At 43.7% G+C, this 18,709-nt stretch overlaps 1 protein-coding gene across 1 annotated transcript in view; it reads left to right on the top strand.

Moving 5' to 3' along the window:
- The first annotated feature begins 2,094 nt into the window (after positions 1-2,094).
- The window catches only part of NELFE (negative elongation factor complex member E), a 34,180-nt gene continuing 17,565 nt past the window's right edge, over positions 2,095-18,709 (top strand). The window contains exons 1-8 of the mRNA XM_073598428.1: positions 2,095-2,230; positions 4,402-4,491; positions 9,795-9,864; positions 11,451-11,596; positions 11,999-12,073; positions 12,223-12,260; positions 14,855-15,075; positions 18,543-18,687. Of these exons, the coding sequence (XP_073454529.1) occupies positions 4,417-4,491; positions 9,795-9,864; positions 11,451-11,596; positions 11,999-12,073; positions 12,223-12,260; positions 14,855-15,075; positions 18,543-18,687 (770 nt within the window). The 5' untranslated portion in view covers positions 2,095-2,230; positions 4,402-4,416. The remainder of the gene's footprint in view (positions 2,231-4,401; positions 4,492-9,794; positions 9,865-11,450; positions 11,597-11,998; positions 12,074-12,222; positions 12,261-14,854; positions 15,076-18,542; positions 18,688-18,709) is intronic.

Genomic DNA, 18,709 nt, shown 5'->3' with positions numbered 1-18,709 from the left:
GCAAAAAATGGCCTGGTTATGAAGGGGGGTAAACATTCCGGGGCTGAAGTGGTTTAAAGCGATAGTAAAGTCTGCCTACCGCGCCGGACCTTCAGAGGTTCTTCCCGGAACCACGGGAGTGATGTCATCGCGGCTCCGGTCACTCACAGTGACAGAGCCCGCGAACCCAGAAGAAAGACCGCGGGGAAGATGTCAGCCCTCTCTGCAGGGACCGGGCACTGCTGGAAGGACTTCAGTCCGGGTGCGTTCCAGATGCTTTTCTGCATGCGTGTTTTTGATGCAGTCCAGTGCAATTTCTCCCCCCCTTTTTCTTAACCTCAAACCCCGGGTTGACACTAGTGCCATCTCAGAGGTTGCATGTGATTGGCACCCGCACCGCAGGTGCTGATCACATGCGATCTCTGAGCGATGCGAGTTCAGCCATAAAGTTGTATGGCTGAACTCGTATTGGATTTGCACAGAAATAGTGCAGGGACTTGTTTTTCCCCGCACTAGAATCGGATTGCATGGGTGTTCTCACCGATGCGATCCCATTCCTGTGCGAGTTCACAGTTCGCACTGCGATCTGTGAACTAAACTGGGGGTGTCATTAACTTTGTTTTTTTCTGGAACTGGAACTGCAAGCACTGGTGTGAACTATGCCATTGGAAACCATATAACCTACTTTCCATGCGGTTTTGATGCAGAACAAAAACGCACTGGACTGCATGTGATGTGAACTGGCCCTTAGGCAGTTTTCAGGCGTTTTAGCGCTAAAAATAGTGCCTGTAAAGTGCCAGAAAACTGCCTCTCATGCCTCCCCAGTGTGAAAGCCTGAGTGCTTTCACACTGGAGAGGTGCACTTGTGGGATAGGAAAAAAAAAGTCCTGTAAGCAGCATCTTTGGCCGCTAGCGGGGGTTAAAAGCACCCCACTAGCAGTTGAAAAGCGCCACTAAAACGAGTGGTGCTTTACCGCTAATGCGGCTGCAGTGTGCAAGCAGCCTACGGTAAGTATTTTATAATGTGCTAGTATGCGATGCATACTAGCACATTATGGCATTGTCTTACAGGTGTGTTTTTTTTTTTTCCTGCAGTGGTCTAATACCGCTTTAAAAAGAAAAAAGAGGCATGAGGAAGGCAACAGTAGAGCCTCCTGAACACCTACCAGTTGCTACTATTCTGCCCTCTGAAAACTGATTCAATGTGGATTACTTTTCAGGGGTGGTGTTAAACATTACTGCAAGTATGAAAGAGCTTTTGGGCATCGCTTACAGTTTCGGGGGGGGGGGGGGGGGGGGGTGGTAAAAACATGTATTTGAGCTGCATTTTTACAGCTTCCCCTTAAGATACAGAAGCAGCAGATGCCTTGATGCTACAATGATATCCCCCCCTTGTTGCATTGGTCAGGCAGGGCTGTGCTGCAGCTGTGTGCGGTGCGTGAAGTTGCGGCACAGGTTTTTTTGTTTTTTTTGGGGGGGGGGGGGGGGGGGGCGGGGGGAGACTTGTGAGGGGACCCTTTATATATATATATATATATATATATATATATATATATAAAAAAAAAAAAATGTGTGTGTGTATATATATTTTGGGTGTGGGAGGTCTCCTCTTCACCGCCTGTCCAACGCCCTCTTAAAAGCATTCCACCATAGATGACTCTCCAGAGGGCAACACAAATGTAAGTGAGCCCTTCACCTCTCCTCTTGGACCCAGACATTCCCCTCCATGGTGCTCCACCATCATTTTTTTGGCTCATCCCTTTAATCCAGAACACATATGAATTACACAGATTCTGAGGCTAATATAATGCAGATAAGGCTCCAAGTGAGTTTCATTACCACCTTAACCAGCCACAGAACCTGTGTAATCAATGTGCGCCCACCACGACCCAAACCCTGGCCTGTCCCTCCTAGGAGAGGATCTGTAATACGCTCCAGACGTTTGTATTGGCAGCACTTTATTTGTGATCTCTGCGCTTTACTACTACATCATAAATCCCAGCACAGGGATCAGAAGGAACTCCTGTGGTCGCTCTAAGTGAGGTCACCGCAACCGCGGCTTCTAATTGGACGGTGCGCTCGATGTGTGGCGGAAGTATTGCTAGAGGCGGGGTTAGTCCGACACGTGTGGCGGAAGGATGTCCTCAAGTGACCTCCGTGATTGGCGGGCGTGATGTGTCTTCGTTCTGTTGGTTGGTAAATAGAGTCCTCATTTTGCGTGACGTATAAAGAGCGCGACCGGCATAAACAGGTAAACTGAGCTATAATTTGTCCTGTGCATGGATTATCAGTAAGGGGACACTTATAGATGGATTCATTGACTCTGTGTCCTTGGTGACATGTAGGTGCTGTGGGGTATTATGCAGACACGGCTGTACTGTGGGCAGAGGTGTGCAGACAGGTGGTGGGCCATGCATGGCTGTTGTTGTCAGGGGTAACCACAGCAGAATATCAATGTTTCAGGACCACACATACTATACATAGATCAACCTGAATTCCACACATGGTTTTTGTTACATTGTTGCATACTGGACCAATATAACAATGCAATAAAAGAACATACCTGGAATTCTTATTTACCCTGTTGTTGTTGCCCATGTAACACATATGTCTGGCGGCAAAAAGGTGGGCTTTAACACCCGCGTGCCGCACATGTGTGTTGCTGGGCTCCCATCACAGAGACTGAGCTATCAAAGACAGCTCGCTGTCCAAACTAACGATCGGTAGCTGGCAGGATTGTGTCCTGATCTGGTGGCCACTGTCACAGCTAATCCCAGTGGTCACATGATCATCAATTCCTCCCATCCCTCGGGCATTTAGAACTTTTTAAAGGGACACCAGGGCAGGTGGGAAGAGGTTAAATATATCTTTTTATGTATTTGATTAAATGATTCCACATACCTAATACATTTAGAGTGGAACACAATGCAAAATGGATGGAGGGTTATAACTCCTGTCAGTTTTTTTGCTGTATTTTTCCCATTTGGGGAGATAAATTGTTAATCTAATGTACTCACTGCTCCCTCTGTATAATGTAAGCTCCCATCTTGAGCGTGGGCATCTGAAGCCCGCTCAGAGTTTCTTCCGGATTATGGTGCAGCTGACTACCCAGAATGCACCTCCCCGATCTTGCGCCTGCACTGTGAGAACAAAGTGCAGCGTACTTGGTGTATTGCAGGTTGCCATAGCAGTGGCGTTGTCTGAGGAAGTTCCCGCCCCATTGTCATGGCAACCTGTTAGTCAATTTGCCCATTGGCTCCTGGGATTGATGACCCTTATATCACACCTCCCAACTTTTTAAGATGTGAATGAGGGACACCTATTAGCAAAAGTATGTAGGCATAGGACACACCCCCTGCCACGCCTCCTTAAAGGAGAATTGTACAAAAAACAATGATTGGTAAACCCACAAGTGCTTTTTTTTTTACCACTACTATTCCTTTACATTGGCTTTTGAAATTTACAAATGCAGCAATTTAGAAATCAGATGGAAAGGTTTAGCTCTGGGAAACACTTTTTGATAGATAAAAAGTGCATTTTATATACATCTATATAGATCAGACCAAAATGAGGGACAAATGAGGAGGAATAAGGGACAGAGGGACATTGCTCCAAATCAGGGACAGTGACTCGAAATCAGGGACAGTTGGGAGCTATGTTATATCTCAGGAGCCAAAGGACGGGAGGATATAATGTACCTTAAGGATGAGCTCCGGCATGTTCGCATGCTGCACATGCAGAGCCCGCCAAGAAGTCGGCAATGCGCTGCGCTAATCACAGGCAGTGAGACATTTTCTGATCTCTGCAGCTGCACATGGGGAAACGTCTCATTGCTTGTATTTAGCGCTGTGCAGTGCCGACTTCCTGGCGGGCTCAGCGCGTGCAGCAAGCGAACACGCCGGAGCTTATCCTTAATGTACCTCACCACGACAAGGTAGGGCGGAAGTGGAGGTCTTCGTTAACCCTACAAAACCTTAAAAAAAAAAATCCTAATGGCATAACGATCAGCAACAACGGGGTGCTGAAGTAAAAAAAAAATAGGGTGTAACTCCGCTTTAATCGGAGCTCACAAAACGCACATTGACCCTCACATTGCAGCTGGAGTAGTAGTAAAGAATCAAAGCATGAATAGAACATTAAGATTATAATAAACAAGCTTCTCAAATATATAACATGCACTAAAATATAACTTACTAGAGGTATAGGTAGGTGGCCACAGAGGAAAGATGGAATGAGAAATCCTTCTTTTGCCGCTCTGACCAGCCACCCAAGAACAGTTCACTCCCACAATGCTCGAACAGAGGGGCCAACAAAATAGCAGCATAGCCGGCCACAACCATAAGAAAAAAGAGCTGACCGCTTTAGGAACGATGACATTAGATGACTAACAAGGTCTTTGCCCACCTTCTCCCCCTCTCTCAGGTATCTCTCAGTATCATGGTTATGCTGCCACCCATCTTGACAGAGGAGGAGGAGTCTCTGCAGCGGAAGTATGCCAAGCTCAAAAAGAAGGTTTGTTAAATCTGATGGGGAAAAAAAAAAAATTCTGAGGGATATTGTGACAGCATAATGTAATATTTTCCAAAGTATTCAGTTAGTGATAAAAGATTGATCCTCTAAAAACTGGGATGTTTTTAGTGTTATAATCCATATAATTACAGACTGTAACTCATTTCCTGCTTGATGAATGCCTTAAAGTGTTTGTAAAGGCAGAAGGTTTGTTATCTTAATGCATTAAGATAAAAAAAAACCTTCTGTGTGCAGTAGCCTCCCTAAGCCACCCAATACTTACCTGAGCCCCATCTCTATCCAGCTGATGTCCACGAGTGCCTCAGACATTCTCAGACTCTCCCTCCTGATTGGCTGAGACACAGCAGCGGTGTGTGCACTTTTTTTGGCACTGGTTGGAGTTTTTGAGTGTGTTTCACACGCCACAGGCTAAATAAGAAAAAAAAAAACAAGACAGCAGCAGCACCATTGGCTCCCACTGCTGTCACTCAAACTCAGCCAATCAGGAGAGGGGACAGGGCCAAACCACATCTCCGTGTCTGAATGGATACCATGAGCTGCAGCTCGGCTCGGGTGCCCCTATAGTGAGCTGCTTGCTGTGGGGGCACTCAACAGGAGGGAGGGGCCAGGAGCTCCAGCCAGGGACCCGAGAAGAGGAGGATCTGAGCTGCTCTGTTCATAACCACTACATAGGGTAGGTAAGTATGACATGTTTGTTATTTTGATTAAAAAAAAAAAAAAAAAAAACAAGACTTTACAGTCACTGTATCATCAATAACATTGGCTTCGTTTGTTACACACAGCTTGTGCGGTTGTTTGTAAAAAAAAAAACACTTGAAACCTGCTAAGTCCTGTTGCACGTGGGATTCAGCTTTTATAAGAGCAGTGTTGAAAGCTTTGTTGGAGCTTTTGAAGAGGAGCTCCAGTTTCCGAAGCCCCCCCAGCCCTGGGTCCAGCCCTGTCCCCAGCCCTGTCCTCAGCCCTGTCCTCACCCAAACCGGTTCTTCAATTGGCTTCAGATGCAGGGGCTGGCATCTTCACTAAGGGAAACCTGCAGTGAAGCCTTGCAGCTTCACAGCTGGCTTCCAACTACGCATGCACGAGCTGCACTGCGCTTTGTGATGTGTCCCGCAGTCTTCTGGGACCTGTGACGTGTCCCAAAAGGCTATGGGAGGAGGAGGCGGGAGGGCCGGACTTCCTCTCAGATCACCGCAGTGCTCTGACCAGAATTTAAGGAGCAGGTACCTTTCAAAAACAGGTACCCACCCCCCCCCCCCCCCAAAAAAAACGGCCAAATGTAAAGGGGGGCGCGGGGGGAGAGCGGAACTTACACTTTTGAGTGAAGTGATCGCCACTTTAAACAAGCTACTAGCAGGCTTTCAATAAGCGTCAAAAAAAGCTGAAGCCTGCTAGTAGCTTGTTTAAAGTGGCGATCAACACTCTCATTAGGATCTGTGTTTCTGTGTTTAGCATTTACAAACTGGAGCTGAATGGTACTTTTAAATCTTCAACAAAGATTACTGTTCACACTGCTCTTGTACAATCTGAAGTGATTCCTTATGTGGGTAATTGTGTGTGTCTTTTAATTTTCCTGCAGACATGTTACTGAGGCTGGCTATACGTGGCTCACATTCAAGCCAATTCCTGTGAATCGCTGAAATTCAGTGAAAGGCCCTACCAACACCTTCCGCCTCTACAGATTTCGATATATATATATATATATATATATATATATATATATATATATATATATATATATATATATATATATATATATATATATATATATATATATATAAAAAAAAGCTGTCTGAACAGTGACTGCAGCCCAACGATCTGCAGTCACTGTTCAGGTATTCTAATAGCTCCAGGGGCAGCAGCTCTGAGTACAATGGCTGGCAGTGGGAGATTCCTCCATCCACCCCGGGGCAATCTATGGGCAATCAGCCCTTGCCTGTACGAGAGAAATCTCTACGTATCTTGTCAGATTTAGCCTACAACACAAGCTTTTCTTTGTATAAAATACTATTTCGGAGTGATGGAGTTCGGCAGGTGTAATTTTTAAAAACATTACAAAGCACTATGTACAAAGCATAGCATCATTCAGAATTTACAGAAATCAAGCCAGTACAAGACTCATTCGGATGGCTGTTGTGCTTATTGAACTTTGCCTCTGGCACTGTTATTATTATTACTATGACACTAAAGGCTGGCTTAAAAAAAGAAAAAAAAATAATTCTTTTCAAATATGTATTCTTAAAGTGATACTAAAGCTAAAAATGTTTTTTACCCTAAAATGTTTGTTGTTCTAATAAAAAAAAAATGGATCCCGTTTCTTTAAAGTATGAATAACAGCAAAGTGCTTGTGCTGTGTAATTTGGCCCCCCTGTATCATATAAAATACCTGGCTGATCCTGCCTGGTTCTGCCCTCCCCCCTCTCTGTTCAAATTTTTTATTGGTAACATATCAAAAAGCATGACAAGGGGTATTCATTGGTTTCAATTAACCAATACATTGTTGAAAATGAGTAAGGAATTCCAATGCAACATTATTAGCATTGGGGATACAGAAGAGAGGTTTAGAACAGCAGATTGCCCCCCCTCCCTTTAAAATGACCACGGTTTATCATGGCTGCTGAGCCCTGACACTGTGGTCAGTTTATGAGCCTCCGTCACCCACAGCTCGCTTTTGTCCTCCTCTCTCCCTCCCTCCCTGCCTGTCAGCTGTTTCAGTGCCCGCCAACTTCCCTCCTGCTGAAAAAATTTGTTCGTTTTCAGGCAGTCCCCTGTCTTCCATAATGCTATGTCTCCACTGTAAATGCTTTATTAAAGAAATGCCGTTCTATACTTTATTTCTTAGCGCCACTCGGCACTCACATGACTGCCCTCCTTTCTCTTCCGACTGACATCAGAGGGGGATTCTTGGCCCCTCCCACTGTAGCTGTCAGATTGAGAGAGGGGAGAGGCAGCTGGTCATGTGGTATAGAACGGCATTTTTTTAAATAAATTGTATACAGTGGAGACATAGCATTATGAAAGACAGGGGATTGCCTGAAAATTAACAAGTGGGTTTACAACCACTTTAATGCATTCCTTGCATTAAGGTAAAAAACTAAATAAAAAAATAATTTTTTTAAATTACACTCTTGGGGTAAAGCAGACACACCAAACTGTCCAAGGTGTACCACTGATACAGGTATACTTATACATATGCTGTGGCGATGTCCTAAACTACATCGCTACTGGGAGGGTGTTTTTGATATTTTAAATTTCCTATGTTTCACAAATTCACTTAGAACCAAAAATAGCTTTGCTAGGGATTATATCGGAAAGCACCATCCCAGCTGAAATGCATGTGATGTGGCTGAGAACTATGTATATGGCTCGTAAATTTACACTACTGAAATGTAGATCAAAATATACGCCAACGACAGATCAATGGATTAGGGCGATTAATCTTAATTTAAAGTGAGAGGAATTGGCAAATAAACATAGGAGGAGCTCTAAAAAAATTCTTAAAAATTTGGCATCTGTGGCTAGTCTCCAACTTGTCTGAACAATCAGTTGAGTCAATTAATGATACTGAAGACAGCTAACAATGATACAAGAGGGGGATAAACATAAGTATATATACATATATGGGACATACTAAACTGCATATTGGGATGATTGGATTATTGGCTGCAATACTGAGAACTCTCACTAGATGTCAGTGTACTATATAAACATATATATGGTAATGACTCTGTTGTTTCTCTAAATATGTTATTCTTTCCTGCAGTGCTTGATACAATGTTGCAAGAAGCAGTTGCTAATGTTTAACTGTTCACTTGCTAATGGAAAAATTACATTTGACCTGTTTTTGATGGGAATATGGGTAGAATTATTATTTCTCATGGGGTTTATGGGAGGAATATCATGTTAACACCTGACAATGAACATATTTAACCCATTTCTGATAAGAATATGCATATCATTATTTTTCTACATGGGGATTATGGGTGGAATATCCACCCATAATCCCCATGTAGAAAAATAATTATGTGTGTATTCTTATCAGAAATGGGTTGAATATGTTCCTATGTATGTTTAACACTACAATATTCCACCCATAATCCCCATGTAGAAAAATAATAATATGCATATTATTATCAGTAATGGGTTAAATATGTTCAATGTAAGGTGTTAACATGATATTCCTCCCATAAACCCCACGAGAAATAATAATTCTACCCATATTCCCATAAAAACAGATCACATCTATATTTGTCCATTACTTCTGTATAATTTACAATGATTCTATTGTGTGTGTGTGTGTGTATATCTATCTATCTATCTATCTATCTATCTATCTATCTATCTATCTATCTATCTATCTATCTATCTATCTATCTATCTATCTATCTATCTATCTATCTATCTATCTATCTATCTATCTATCCTCAGCAAGTGAACAGTTAAACATTAGCAGCTGCTTCTTGCAACATTGTATCAAGCACTGCAGGAAAGAATAACATATTTTGAGAAACAACAGAGTCATTACCATATATATACTGACATCTAGTGAGAGTTCTTAGTATTGCAGCCAATAATCCAATCATCCCAATATACAGTTTATTACGACCCATATATATATTGCATCAAGGAGTATTAATGAGAAGAATGGTCTTAAGTAAAGATGAAAGCGTAGTCTGGTGGGCGCAAATAGGAAATGTGTTTTTCTTTTTTTTCTTCTTTTTTTTTTTTTTTTGGGAGGTGTGATTGTAAGTGGGTTTGTGGGAAATGTATTATGTGTTGTTTTTTTTCCTTACTTTTGTATCGTGTTAATTTTTTGTTTTTTTTTCATAAAATATCTGATAGAAAATGTTTTTTACTTTTTTTTTTTTTTTCCAATTTCTCTGCCCTCTGAAAGGTGAGGGGGGGGGGGGTTGCCAAGGGGAAAAAAGCCTAAAAAAGTAAACTAATGCACCCACCACATCTAATGATTGTTAAGCTGCAGTATATTATATTTTTGGTTTTGGGTTGAACATCACTTTACGCCAAGTGGAACACAAAAAAAATGACCAATGACATTTACAAAAGAAAAATCCAGAAAGACCATGTATGTTATACAACAAAAGCAGGAGGAGTTCAGTAGCTTGGCATTAAATTTTATCCAAAAGGTGTTCCGTAGAGTTGAGGTCAGGGCTCTGTGCAGGACAATTGAGGTGTTACATTTGCGTTTTGGAATCATTAATGGCAAGTCTAATTCAGTGCATTGGTTAGAATCTGTCCATTGGTACTCATATGTGTCATTTATATTACAGAAAAAAGCACTGCTTGCCTTGAAGAAACAGACTTCCACTAATCAGACAGCCCAGGCCGGGATCAAAAGATGTGAGTTGTGTTTCCTATTGTCTCCATGCTTTGTTTTATCCTAAGGCCTCATGCACACAGGGCATTAAACATGCGGCTGTTAGAGGCATTTGAAGCCTTTTTTTTCTGCCTATAAAATGTGTCCTTGCACACATACACTCACCGGCCACTTTATTAGGTACACCTGTACAATTGCTTGGTAACACAAATTGCTAGTCATCCAATCACGTGGCAGCAACTCAATTTATTTAGGCATCTAGACGTAGTGAAGATGACTTGCTGAAGTTCAAACCGAGCATCAGAATGAGGAAGAAAGGGGATTTAAGTGACTTTGAATGTGGCATTTTTTTTGGTGCCAGACGGGCTGGTCTGAGTATTTTAAAAACTGCTGATCTACTGGGATTTTTACACACAACTGTCTCTCGGGTTTACAGAGAATGGTCCAAAAAAGAGAAAATGTCCAGTGAGCGGTAGAAAATGCCTTGTTGATGTCAGAGGAGAATAGGCAGACTGGTTTGAGATGATAGAAAGGTAACAGTAACTCAAATAACCACTCGTTACAACCAAGGTATGCAGAATACCATCTCTGAACGCACAATACATCCAACCTTGAAGCAGATGGGCTACAGCAGCAGAAGACCTCACCGGGAGCCACTCTTGTCAGCTAAGAACAGGAACCTGAGGCTGCAATTCGCACAGGCTCACCAAAAGTGGACAAATAAAGATTGGAAAAACATTGCCTGGTCTGATGAGTCCGATTTCAGATGGTCGGGTCAGAATTTGGCGTAAACATGAAAGTATGGATCCATCCTGCCTTGTATCAATGGTTGAGGCTGGTGGTGTAATGGTGTGGGGGATATGTTCTTGGCACACTTTGGGCCATTTAGTACCAATTGAACATTGTTTAAACACCACGACCTACCTGAGTATTATCACTGACCCTGTCCATCCCTTTATGACTACAGTGTACCCATCTTCTGATGGCTCCTTCCAGCAGGATAATGCACCATGTCACAAAGCTCAAATCATCTCACCACTGGTTTCTTGAACATGACAATGAGGTCCCTGTACTCCAATGGCCTCCACAGTCACCAGATCTCCATCCAATAGAGCACCTTTGGGATGTGGTGGAATGGGAGATTCATCATCATGGATGTGCAGCTGACAAATCTGCAGCAACTGTGTGAAGATATCATGTCACTATGGACCAAAATCTCTGAAGAATGTTTCCAACACCTTGTTGAATCTATGCCACGAAGAATGAAGGCAGTTCTGAAGGCAAAAGGGGGTCCAACCCGGTACTAGCAAGGGGTAGCTAACAGGTTTTTAGAGGCAGAAAAAAATAACATCACTTGTGCATTCAGGAGAGGAGCCTTGGGGCAAAAATAAAACGTTTGAGCGTTCATTCATTCAATGGCCATGATAAATGGTTATTCTGGCCAATAGAATGAATGAACAATCAATACAGCTTGGTGCGCCTAAACACGTTTGCAAAACACAACTTTTTCCTCTCTGAAGCAAAGGTGTCCAGGGGAGGAAAAAAAAACGTCCTGTGTGCATGAGGCCTGAATCTTTGCATTTCTTAATTTCCTTCCTCTTCTCCTTAGCGATGTCTGACCAGCCGGCAGTGGATACGGCCACAGCTACAGAACAGGCTAAGATGCTGGTGAAGAGTGGAGCCATTAGTGCTATCAAGTCTGGGACCAAAAACAGTGGATTCAAGCGTTCCCGGACTCTGGAGGGCAAACTTAAGGTCCAAACTAGCAGTATATTAATATCTAACAGATGCACCACTTGTGTGTTTTTCTCTTGGTACCACCAGTAGATGCCGAATACAGTGTGCATTGAGATGACTTCCAATGTTGGGCTGGGAGGAGGGGGGGTAATTTAACATGCATTTAAAAAAAAAAAAGCTGCCCCCCCCTCCCTTTAACGTTATGTTGTCCAAAGCCAAGGGACACTACACATTTGCTACCTCTGGGGAGGGGCAAGTAGATTCCTTGGCGCTATTATATGTGCGCCTTCCCTCTGTTATCTTACTATTGCTGTCTATATCCCCATTAAACGATATTGGATCCCAGTGCTGTGCCTCTGTTTGTTTGGATTTAGGTTGTCCAAAAGATAGACATTTTTATTCTCTCCTTCTTGTTTCTAGGACCCCGATAAAGGTCCAGCTCCAACTTTCCAGCCCTTCCAACGAAGTGTCTCTTCTGAGGAGGACCAGACCGAGGTAACACACCAATCAGACACTTGTCTTTATTGTGCATACTTCATTAAAGGTGAAAGATGGGGCGTGGTTGTTGCAGGAAACCATTTGCTATCTAAGTTTTGTTTTTTGTTTTAACAATAAGTTTATGTAACTTCTTTTTCCCTGTCCAGGCCTCACGACGTACCCAGAGGAAGTCCCTTTATGAGAGGTGAGGCTGGTTTTGATTTGTCTTCTATTGCTATGTCAATTATTACATAGTTACATAGTAGGTGAGGTTGAAAAAAGACACAAGTCCATCAAGTCCAACCTATGTGTGTGATTATGTGTCAGTATTGCATTGTATATCCCTGTATGTTGTGGTCATTCAGGTGATTATCTAATAGTTTCTTGAAGCTATCAATGCTCCCCGCTGAGACCACCGCCTGTGGAAGGGAATTCCACATCCTTGCCGCTCTTACAGTAAAGAACCCTCTACGTAGTTTAAGATTAAACCTCTTTTCTTCTAATTTTAATGAGTGGCCACGAGTCTTGGTAAACTCTCTTCTGCGAAAAAGTTTTATTTCTATTTTGGGGTCACCAGTACGGTATTTGTATATTGAAATCATATCCCCTCTCAAGCGTCTCTTCTCCAGAGAGAATAAGTTCAGTCCTCGCAACCTTTCCTCATAACTAAGATCCTCCAGACCCTTTATTTGCTTTGTTGCCCTTCTTTGTACTCGCTCCATTTCCAGTACATCCTTCCTGAGGACTGGTGCCCAGAACTGGACAGCATACTCCAGGTGCGGCCGGACCAGAGTCTTGTAGAGCGGGAGAATTATCGTTTTATCTCTGGAGTTGATCCCCCTTTTAATGCATGCCAATATTCTGTTTGCTTTGTTAGCAGCAGCTTGGCATTGCATGCCATTGCTGAGCCTATCATCTACTAGGACTCCCAAGTCCTTTTCCATCCTAGATTCCCCCAGAGGTTCTCCCCCCAGTGTATAGATTGCATTCATATTTTTACCACCCAAATGCATTATTTTACATTTTTCTACATTGAACCTCATTTGCCATGTAGTCTCCCACCCCATTAATTTGTTCAGGTCTTTTTGCAAGATTTTCACGTCCTGCGGAGAAGTTATTGCCCTGCTTAGCTTAGTATCATCTGCAAATACAGAGATAGAACTGTTTATCCCATCCTCCAGATCGTTTATGAACAAATTAAACAGGATTGGTCCCAGCACAGAACCCTGGGGAACCCCACTACCCACCCCTGACCATTCTGAGTACTCCCCATTTATCACCACCCTCTGAACTCGCCCTTGTAGCCAGTTTTCAATCCATGTACTCACCCTATGGTCCATGCCAATGCACCTTATTTTGTACAGTAAACGTTTATGGGGAACTGTGTCAAATGCTTTTGCAAAATCCAGATACACCACGTCTACGGGCCTTCCTTTATCTAGATGGCAACTCACCTCCTCATAGAAGGTTAATAGATTGGTTTGGCAAGAACGATTCTTCATGAATCCATGCTGATCACTTGTTTTCATCAATGCCTGTGTATACCAATATCTGTATCCTATTCAGCTATTGTTGATGTAAATACCAGCTGTAGCCAAAATGAAAACATTTAGGCTGGAGCTGGGCTTTAAAATTTTTTAGATCTGCCTCCTCGCCCCCCCCCCCCCCCCCCCCCCCCCCCCCCCCCCCCCCCCCCCCGGTGCCACATTTGGCCTGTTTTTGACAGATACCGTCCCCACTTCCAAGATATCTCGCCGCGGCGAGATCACTCAGAAGTTCAGCCCCACTCCTCCTTCCCCCGCTGCCAGGCTATTCAGAAAGCACAGCGCGCTTCACGCATGCACAGTAGGAAACTGGCTGTGAAGCCCAAAGGTTTCACTGCTGTTTTTCCTTACCACGAATGGCAGTGGCAGCACCTGAGATCCGATGATTCCATTAGCTGGGGTGCCGACATTGCTAAATTCCAAGACAGGTACGCAGCTACAGTATGTATAGCTGCTGACATTTAATTTTTTGCTGGGGTGGGGGGACTCCACTTTAATCTCATTGGGTATCTTAAAGGAGCCTTTTTAAGGATGGGAAAAGGCGACTCTGTGGGGGGGGGGGGGGGGTTCCATGTTGATCCTTACATCAATGTTTAGTAGGCAACTAGTATGCGCATATCAAATGTCTAGACCAGTGACTTAGTAAGTAGCTTAAAGCTCAATTCCAGCCAAAACTTGTAAGTTTGTACAGGGTGGGTAAGAAATAGAAGCTGTCAAGTTTTTATTTACAGACTGTGCCCCCACTGGGGAGATTCCCCTCACTTCCTGTCTAGATGGAAGGTAATGTGAAATATCTTCAGGGGGAACACAGGCTGAAACAAAACGCTCATTTAGTAAAATTGGTAAGGATTAGAACCTCTGTAAGGTTATTTTTACTGTCTGTTTCTTCCTGTCCCAGTGACAACCATTTCCCTCATGTTTTGTCACAGGAACAGGAAACAGGGTGAAATTTATATACCGTGGCCATGGACAACAAAAAAAAAACTTGACAGACGTATATATCCTCTTTCTGCGTCTATCAAAAAATGTAAAGGTTTGGGCTAGAGTTGGGTTTCAAGCAGTTATGAGGTTGAGAGAGCTGCGGTTTTGCATCTTTAAAAAGGAGTTTAAAAAGGCATCTTCAGAATACCTATGCTGAGAAGTTCCATAATGCATTAAATGTTTTATTTCTGTGTATTATGTGTACGCTGGGATAGCATTATATGCCAGTTACATATGCAGGCTCCTCTTCCTGCTATCAATTTGTCTCTCTCAGCTTTGTAAGCTCCAGTGAGCGAATGCGAGACCCTGAAAGAGAGCTGGAGGATCGAGAGAGTGACAAAGACTCTCGGCGTGGAGACAGGGAGACCTTTGACAGAGAACGAGACCGCGGCAGAGATCGGGAGCGCGATAGAGACAGGGATCGGGAAAGAGAAAGAGACCGAAGCGATAGAGATCGCGAGAGAGAGCGGGATCGAGACAGAGAATTCCATAGAAGTGAGTAAAATAAGTAAATACGCTGGCTGCTTGTGATTGCCTAAAAGTCAGACTGACTGGTATCACACTTTTTTTATCTATAGTTTTCTTGTATGTCTTCATCGTTATTTTTTTCTCATATATATTCGGTTTGCTTTGTTTTTCATCCTCTTTGTGTTCACCTTCTCATGAATGCTTTTTTAACTTGTTGCTGCAGCAATTCATATGCGCGACTTCAGAAGTGTGGGCTTTAACAGCCACTCGCTGCGCAAATGTGTCGTTGGGTGGTCGAAATGTCTCTCTGCTGAGAATGCCCTCACTTCATGCTTCCAGCACAGAGACCGAGCTGTAAAAGACAGCTCTCAGTCTAGACTAACTATCAGTAGCCAGTGGGATTGGCTCCCATGCTTGGCACATGCTTGCCAATCCTTCCCACCCCCGAGGGTTCAGAGTCTGTAAAAAAAGGATGCTGGGGCAGGCGAGAAGGGCTTAAAGAGAACTTCAACTTTTATAAGCAAATAGAGGCAGGTGGAGGACAAAGAACTAGTCACCAATGTTGCCTGTGGTCTCCCTTTCTTCATTACTGAGTGACCATGCCTTGTTCTGCACTGTATGGGGGTGGACATCCTTGGTATTGGCAGGGCTTTGCTTCCTCATGTCAGAGCATCCCCTTTGATGACTGATGGGGTAATGGTAAAGAAATGACAGGGGAGGTGGAGGAAGCACAAAACCACAGCGTGAATAAAGCTGAAGCAGGGAGATCCTTGCACTGGGTGTCTTTGAAGTACAGCTTTCTCTCCAGCAAGGAGAAAAGTGAGCCGTACAGACTCTTTTTAGTCAGAGGCAGCACTACCTTCTGTGATCACCTACTAGAGGTAACAACCAGTTTTGAGGCTCAGGGGACAGGGTAGTGCGGAATCTAGATTTTCCCTGAAAAGATAACAAAGCTTGACCAAAAAATGCAATGCAATAGAACCTGACTGGTTGGCTGTGCAGTGCATTGTGGAAAGGTAAAGCCTAACTCCACACTTAATATCCTTTTAAAAAGGTTGCTTGGGCCAAACTGTCCGAATGAACTATTTACTGCAATAATAGGTGTGCTTGCTGGGAGTATATAAACTGTAGGTAGCCTCAGCTTCATACAGATTACTGCAATGTATTCTGAATGGTACAGGGACTTTCTTTCCCACGCCAGGAACTTTCTGTGTTCAGTGAATGAATACAAGCTTCCTCTGATTGGCTGAGGCATGGGTTGGCGACGTCATCTGCCTGCCTCTCAGCCTCAAAGGAGATTTTGTATTCATTCCTAAAATACAAAGCTTGCTGTGAATGGCTGAGCAGCAATCATCCTGACTCTACTATGTGCCAGGAGTAGGACGGGAAGTCAGAATACATTGCTGTATACTGTATGTAGCTGAGGCTACATATAGTTAATACATTGTGGCCAGCAAGGGCATCTGTTAGTGCAGTAAATAGTTTGTTTTGGGCCAGCTTTGCCCAAACTAACTATTTAAAGGCACATTAAAAATTAAGTTAGGCTTTAAAGTGGATGTAAACCCAATGTCATCCTTTCTAAACTACTGCCATAGGGGTTATCTATAAGGATATACACGCCTCCTGCATGTATCTTTACCTGTCAATTGTCTCCCCTCTGTCTGTTATGAGAGCCGAAAAACTGCAGATTCTTTGGGTGGGTCTGTTGTCTGGAGCTCGGTGGGTGGAGTCGTGATGTCAGTAGACTCCCCGCCCACCTCTACACTCCCCTTGTCAATATGCATTTTCTCCTGTGTATTTCTAACACTGAACTTCTGCTATGATCTCTAAGGGCCCTTTCACACTGGGGCGGTTTGCAGGCGCTATTGCGCTAATAATAGTGCCTACAAACCGACCCGAAAGTGCCGAGGGCTTTCACACTGGAGCGGTGCGTTAGCAGGACGGGAAAAAAAGTCCTGCTAGCAGCATCTTCGGAGCGGTGAAGGAGCGAAGTGTATACACCGCTTCTTCACCGCTCCTGCCCATTGAAATCAATGGGACAGCGTGGCTAAACCGCCGGCAAAGCGCCTCTGCAGAGGCGTTTTTGCAGTGGTTTTTAACCCTTTCTCGGCCGCTAGCGGGGGGTAAAACCGCCCCGCATGCAGACGGTAAAGCGCCGCTTACAATAGCGGCACTTTACAGCCGACCCCGCCCCAGTGTGAAAGGGCCCTAACATCCAGTGAAAAGACAGGAAAGTAACCACATGACTTCAGCATGCCAAATCATGCTGAGGTGTGGAACAGCCAATCCCTGCAGAGCTGCTGAAGAAAGGAGTGGGGGAGGGAATTAAAAAATACTGCATGTCTCCTAGGATAGTGCATGAGATATGTAAATCACCTGTCACTCACAGCAAGGGGGAGGATTTGACAAAGTTTTTCTCAGTTTGTCAAGATTTATCTCACTCAACAATAAAAGAGGATTGCTCAGAGATGGATTAACTCTGTGTGGCAAGACTGGGCTCAAATGATAGGAAATCTTATACTCTACATTATGATATAAAAAAATTTTTTCGGGTTTACATCCACTTTAAAGTGAAGTTCCACCGAAAAATGGAACTTCCACTTTTTGGATTCCTCCCCCCCCCCCCCTCCGGTGTCACATTTGGCACCTTTCAGGGGGGAGGAGGGAGCAGATACCTGTCTAATACAGGTATTTGCTCCCACTTCCTGGCATAGATCACCGCGGTGATTGCGGTGACCTACGCCACTTCCGCCGCCTACCACGTCCTCCCCCGCTGTATTCTGTGAGACACAGAATACAGCAGGGAACTGAGAGGACGTGCAGCGCAGCTTCACTTCCTTATTCTCTTAGCGAGGATGGCGGCGGAAGCAGCCGAGAGCCGAAGGACGGATCGGCTTCGGCTGCCGACACCGCGAGCTCCCTGGACAGGTAAGTGTCCATATATTAAAAGTCAGCAGCTGCAGTATTTGTAGCTGCTGGCTTTTAATTTTTTTTCTTTTTTTCAGCAAACCTCCGCTTTAAGATAAAAATGGATTTCATGCAGTTATACCAGTAGTATTTTTAAAATCTGTGTTATGATTTTTACTTATAAGTGGCTTAAAGGTTTTTTTTTTAATAAAAATACAGGTATTTAAATTGCTGACCTTCTCCTGAAAAAATGCTAACTGCTAGGTCTCAAAATTCATGCAGATTTAGAAAATTGAAACTTTTGACCTATATGCTTTTTCCCAGTCTTTGCCTAAAAAAAAATTTGGATAGGCATGTCAGGTAGTGTTTTCAGGAGAAGTCAGGAATAGCAGCCTACAATCCTCTCAGTACAGGTTTAGAAAAATGAAGACAAAGCTATAGGCCAGGACTTGAAAATCTTCAGATCCCATCTGTGGCGGACATATCAGTTGCAGCATGCTGAAACTTGTAGTTCCTGCACAGATGACTTACAGCAAGCTGCTTCTGCCCACATTACTCATATCTACATATCCTTCAATATTTTGTAGGGTCGGATACTTTCTCGGACCGCCGGGGTCCCAGAAAAGGGAACACAGTATATGTTCATGGTGTCGGGATGAAGAAGCAGATGCTCACAGACGCCTTCTCCAAATTTGGGAAAATCATCGACCTTGCCATGGACGATCAACGAAAGTAAGAAAACACAAGGGAAATA

This window comes from Aquarana catesbeiana, linkage group LG09 (genome assembly GCF_042186555.1).
Source record: "Aquarana catesbeiana isolate 2022-GZ linkage group LG09, ASM4218655v1, whole genome shotgun sequence".
Taxonomy (NCBI): Eukaryota; Metazoa; Chordata; class Amphibia; order Anura; family Ranidae; genus Aquarana; species Aquarana catesbeiana.
Note: the sequence above shows the minus strand (reverse complement) of the source record. Positions and strands in the feature narration are given on the sequence as shown.